We start from the raw sequence: 5791 nt of genomic DNA, 5'->3' as shown, positions 1-5791 counted from the left end.
ACTTGTGCCTGTTTTAAATTAAACTGAGTGTTCAAAACCTCTGGGCTGTTGTCTCTGACAATGGAGCCAGGCTATGTTCAAGCTGGACACTTCAAGCAGCTGTCTGGTGTGCCCCCCTCCCATATGAGCTCCCCAGCGGTCACTCAGTCCACAGAAAACCCAACTCCCTGGTGGCATGTGGGCCCATGAGGGCGGATAAGAAGGGAAACGGGAAGCGAAAGGCCCTTGGGACTGAAAGAACTGAGAAAGGGACAGAGCTGTCCTTCCCAGGGGAGAAGAACCCAGCCAGGAAAACCAGGGCCATGCGCTCTGCTTGCTGGTACCACAGGGGCTCTGCGGGCAGCCACTGGAGCTGATGGCCACTTTCTGCACCGGCATCTCCCTTCTCCCTTTTGCTTCCCACTCCAAGGAAAGTCAGAGGCTGCTTTCCTCCAGCTGTCCATAGAAAGTGGCCTGGAACTGCTTCCAGGGAGAAAGCAGTCTGTGTTTCTGTTCTCAGAACCGAGGGGTTGTGGAGCAGCAGTGCAGTGACTGGAAATCAATACACCTTGGTCCTAGTCCTGCAGGTAGGGGAGGTAGATGGCATGATCTTTAAGCTTCTAGCTCTGACACTGATTCCAGCACTTCCTTCCTGAGAGTTCATCCTACCCCCAGCCCCAGGGTTCACTGAAACCTCTTACCCAGCATCCAGGAGTCACACAGACCCTCTCCTGCTCCCCACACCAGCCCCACCCGGAGAGCTGCCCTGGTCTCAGGGTCCTGGTCCCACCAGCTCAGTTGGAAGCAGTACCTGAGTCCTTCCTTCAGGAGGCGGCCACAGTGCACGGTGGAACAGGCAGGGATGGAGGCTGACAGAAGGCAGAACCTTCACAGGAAGCAAGCACACCCTCTTGTCACTCCATAGGGAGCCCAGAATCAGGAGCAGTTGGCGAGGCAAAGAGAGGCCAGTTCTTGCAACTGAATAATACTGGATTTATTAACTATTCTTCTGAGTTCTAATAGTCCTTCCACCGCCCAGTGTCATTCCAAAAGCGTGTGCGGACGTCATTTGGCCTCCCATGCAGCCTAGTTCTGAGTTTGATGTTAGGGTACTGAGCTCCAGTGGCCTGTGTGACTCTTCACAACGATGAAAGCAACAAGGATTGGAAAAGAAAACTGTTTAGAAAGGTCTCTTCTAAAGTGAGCGAGCTAGAGAGGACCCCAGCCTTAATGCCTGGGGGTTGACAATGAGAAGGAAGTGCAGGAGAGCAAAATGTGCTGAGATGTAGAAGTTTTGCACAGAGCTGGGACTAGTAAGTAATCTGCAAGAACAGAAAGTCAGTCACACACAGTTCATTGCAGACAGGAAAGATCTGCTGCGGTCTTTTAGAAACAATACTTTCAACCACCAAGCCCTTGGCACCTCCGTGGAGAGGAGCCCTCATGATTGTTTACTCAATAAGGAAGGCCCAGGGTGACATTCAACCAGAAAGCCACAGGTCAGCAACATTTGAAAGATGACAGCACCATCAACCTAATGTTCACCCCAGACCTTACAGTGTTTTGAAGAAGTCAAAATACTTGTATTCTTACACCATTAAAAACACCGTGGAAATTAAACACAGTCAGAAAGGGAATAAGTGAACAAGCAGGGATCGGCCGGAGTGGGGGGCGGGGGGGCAAGAGTTTGTGCTTGGGATGTCCAGTTATCCCCCATCCCACCCCAGATCCTCTCCACCTGGCTTTTCAGGTGTTTCTGTATCCTTCACCCACCACCCAGACAGTGGGACTAAGGAGAGGCAGATGTCTGGGGAGAAAGGAATGAGGGGAGGGCAATACACACCCAAAACGAAAGCAAATCTCATCAGAAAAAAACAATGCAGGTCCTAAGGTTCAGAAATTATAAAGAAGGGGTTGGAAACCCCTGTTTTTCAGAAGAGAGCAGGAACTCTCTGGACTTGGGAGCCTTAATTTGGAAGATCTTGGGGTCCTTAGTGAAGAAGGGTCTGGGATCCTGCTACTCCAAATCCGGGTTTTTTGTTTACTGTCCCTCACTCCACTGCTGGGAAATGGCTTCAAGTATCCGGATTTAATATACTACAAGAGTAAGGGGAGTCCATGAGTAAATGCACACGGAGGGAGAAGTACATTGCCGTGATCCCAAGTGAAACCAGAAAAAGTCTCAACTCCGAGCCAGGGCGCCGCGAGGTAGGCGCAGCGCTGCCACCAGGGGGCACCAGAGATCACGTCCAGTGCGGGGTGGGGTGGGGTGGGGTGGGGTGGGGTGGCTGACTTTTGAGGGGCAGAAGGATTGGGAAGGTGTCTGACATCTATACAACGCCCACTCACCCTCCCCCCCAACCCAACTTCTCAGTAGAGAGCATTCATCTCTGGGCAGTCCCCTTAGAGTTATGGTGAGAAACCTTTCGTTCTGCAAAGGCGTTTTAGATCGACGCCTTGAAAAGCCCCCACCTCAGACGGGTGAGGCGCTGCACGCTCAACCTTCGGGGTTCACAAAAAAAGCCCCCAAGCGCAGCCATCCCGCGGGCTGGGCGCACAGGTGCCTGTGCTAGGGTTTCCGCAGGGTCCTAGGGCACGCGTTCACCCGACCTCCTAGAATCCCCCTCTTAGGCCAACACAAAGAGGAGGCAGGGGAGGGGAGGAGAGGAAGGACCACGCCGGAAAAGGGCTTTTAACCACCTCTCCACGGTTGCCTCTGACTCACTAATCTGCCCAGTAATGAAGCTTTGCCCGGCCTGCGTCCCACGCGCTGGGGCAGAGGCAGGGGTCCTTGGTCTCGACCTCCAGCATCTACCATCCGCCCTGCCCTCCATTAACAGCCCAGCGAGAAGCAGGAGCCCTTTAACAGCCCCCTTCCAGCTCTCGCCAGAGTTTGATGTAATTTAAACCCGGACCTGCGGCTCGTGTGGGCTTCCCGACTCCCTCGCGCCGCCGTTCAACGTGGCAAACACTTCAGTCAATTATCCCCCTCGCAGAGCTTCTATTTAAAGAGACATTGTCAGGTTCTTAAGCCTCGGATCAGACCCGCTGCTTTCTGCTTCATATACAAAGACTCAAAACACGAGTTCTTTGAGGATTGGAAGAAATACAATTAAGCCAAGCCTTCGCAACCGTTCCACCCTGCGGGAGCACCCACATGGCACCCACATGCGGGACTGGGGGAGCTGGGAGGTGGTGGGGGTGGGGAAGTGCCAAGTCCTTTCATTTCAGGCCTCTAACAGCAGAAGTAAGGCTGGATCACGAGGGACATGACCTCAAAGATAAAACTCAAATGCCCCTGAGCTGAAGTACAGGCTGGCTCAGGTGCTGGGAGCTGGGCTGGGTAGGGGTTGGTGTGGGGCAATGACCCCCCATCATCAATGAAGTTGAATCCTGGGTCGGCCAGAGGCACAGGGAGCTGGAATCACCCAGGAGCTGTTTCAGGAGACAACCAGCATTCAACACCAAGACCTCTGCCACCCCCAAATATGCTCTCATTGTCTCGAGGCAGAAGTTTCTCCCCAGAAAAACGTAACCTTCAGACTCCTTCACAATCAGCCCTCCTGTCCAGAAGGGCTCAGAGGCCAGTCTCCTTGCTCTCCTTCTCCAACACTTAAGAGGAAGGGAGACTTAGGTCACGTGCAGAATTACTGTCTTATCACTACGCAGAGGGGGGAGGCTAGGCCTTTGTTCTACAAGTCAACTCTTCTGCTGCCTGGCTACTAGGGTGTGGGAGACTGGCCAGGAGGAAGTGTCGGGGCGGGAGTCCTGCAAGACTCAGAACTGAGCCTTAGGGCTCAGAGTAGGGGGTCCATCTTCCTGGCTGGAAGGCTGTGGCATGTGGAACCAGTCTTCTACTCTTCCTCTTCCAGGACAGGAAAGGTAGGCTGTAGGGAAGGCGAGAGACCTAGGCAGGGAATACCAACAAGCACAAAAAAGAAATAAAATAGGGGCTCTTTTCAGAGAGAGGGTTGGTAAAGGTCTTGCCTTGACAGTGGGGGACAGGTTCTGGATCACAGGCCGGGAAACTGCCAGTTAAATGAAGGACCTGGAAGAGAGAAATCCCAGTGGAGGCGAGACCTTAAGAGAAGGGGGAGCAGGGCTCAACCTTGGCGCTGTTTACCGCTGAGAGTGCAGCACCATGGCCTCTGTGCCTGCCTGCCAAGGCTGAGGCCCAGGCCCCGAATGGGGCAGAGCGTTGGCCTCTAACTCTGCACCGCTCTCGGGCCCTGGTGCCTCCCCGACCAGGCTGGGGATGTCTGGAGCTGTGGAGCGTCGGCGCAAACCCAAACGGCCAGAGCCGGGGCCGCCCTCCGGGTGGGGGCTAAGGCCAATGGGGGCTTGCACTAAGGTCGGAGGCACTCCCTCCAGCACCTCCTGCGAACGCCACCTCCCGGTCCCCGAAGACTGGGGCGACTGTGGTCGGGCCATCAGGGCTCCTGCCCGCAGTCGAGCCGCCTCCTCCTCGGTTACAGCACCCAGCGCCAGGCTCATGCTCCGGCCCAGCTCGGGCCTGTCGCTGCCCTGCGCTCGGTGCCGGCCAGAGCCCTTGCCCCCTGACCCTGCCTCGCCACCGTGACCGTGGCCGCCGGCCGCTCGCGCAAAGCGCGCCAGGAGAGGCCGAGGTAAGCGGCGAGGACTGGGTCGTCGACGCTCGGGGCTGGGCGCGGGAGCCGGACGGCCAGGAGGGCTATCGGAGTTGGAGCCCCGGGCCGCGGCGGCGGCGGCTGCGCGGCCCCAGGGCCCGGTGAGGGCTTGCACGCAGGTCCCGTGGCCGCGGGCGGCGGCCAGCTGCAGCGCGGTGAGACCCGCTCGGTTGGTGCGGTCGAGGCGCAGGCCGAGGCGGCGGAAAGAGCGCACCAAGAACTCGAGCACCGCCCCATGGCCGCACGCCGCCGCCCACATCACTGGGCTATTGCCCGCGGAGTCGGCCGCCTCCGGGTCGCCGCTGAACTGCACCAACAGCTGCACGGCGTCCAGGTGGCCGCGCTCGCAAGCCAGGCTGAGTGCCGTGCGGCCGCGCTCGTCCCGCAGGTTCACTGCTGCACCCTGCTCCAGCAGTAGCCGCACGAAGCGCGCGCGCAGCGCGGGGTCCGGCAGGCCCACCGCCACCATGAGCGGCGTGCGGCCCTGCTCTGCGCGGCAGTCGATGATGCTGCGGTCCAGCGCATCCAGCACAAAGCGGGCCAGGTGCACTTTGCCCGCCTGCATGGCCTCCAGGAAGGTGCGCGTACCCGCTCGGGGGCACAGGTCCTTGGGCTTGAGCATGACCCCGGCCGCCGCTCCCAGGCGGCCCAGCAGCTCCGCACGGGGGCGCCCCTGTTCCCGCGCCCCGCCGGGCTCTGGGCCCCGCTGGTGTTCTGGTTTGGCTCTCTCCGCGCGTGGGCGGCTGCAGCCGAGGGTCCTGATGTTCCCAGTCTTTTGCTCCGGCGGCTTCCGCTGCCCCGCCGCTCCTGAGCCGCACGCCTGGCGTCTCGCTGCTCCTTCCCTGAGCTTCCCGCCTGGAAGTGTAGGTTGCTCGCTACTCTGAGCTCCGCTCCTGGCCCGCTACAAGACTACGAGAGCGAAAGCTCGGCCCCTTTCTGTCTGTCCCGCTGTTTTCCGCGTGTCCGGTGCCCCTCCGTCCCTTGTGGCTTGGAGCCGCGCCACTCACCCGCACCCGAGGCAGCCCCCGCTCCCCTGCTGAGACGGTGGCGCCCGCCGAGCGCGCCTGCCTCCAGCCCTGGCGGGGCGCGCCGCTCCTCAAGCTGCTGGCGCCGCTCCTCCGCCTCCTCCCCGCTCGCGGGGGCCGGGCCGCGCCGGGGCGCTTGCT

General features: G+C 59.1%; 1 protein-coding gene across 1 annotated transcript; it reads right to left on the bottom strand.

The window, feature by feature from the left end:
* Positions 1-951: 951 nt before the first annotated feature.
* Positions 952-5791, bottom strand: ANKRD63 (ankyrin repeat domain 63). Its single transcript, XM_032593667.1, has one exon. The coding sequence runs from the start codon at positions 5245-5247 to the stop codon at positions 4099-4101; it is 1149 nt and encodes a 382-aa protein (XP_032449558.1). The 5' UTR covers positions 5248-5791; the 3' UTR covers positions 952-4098.

This window comes from Lynx canadensis, chromosome B3 (assembly GCF_007474595.2).
Source record: "Lynx canadensis isolate LIC74 chromosome B3, mLynCan4.pri.v2, whole genome shotgun sequence".
Lineage (NCBI taxonomy): Eukaryota > Metazoa > Chordata > Mammalia > Carnivora > Felidae > Lynx > Lynx canadensis.
Note: the sequence above shows the minus strand (reverse complement) of the source record. Positions and strands in the feature narration are given on the sequence as shown.

Coding starts and splice junctions, on each gene's coding strand:
- ANKRD63 (XM_032593667.1), bottom strand. CDS start 5,247: ATGCTCAAGCCCAAGGACCTGTGCCCCCGAGCGGGTACGCGCACCTTC.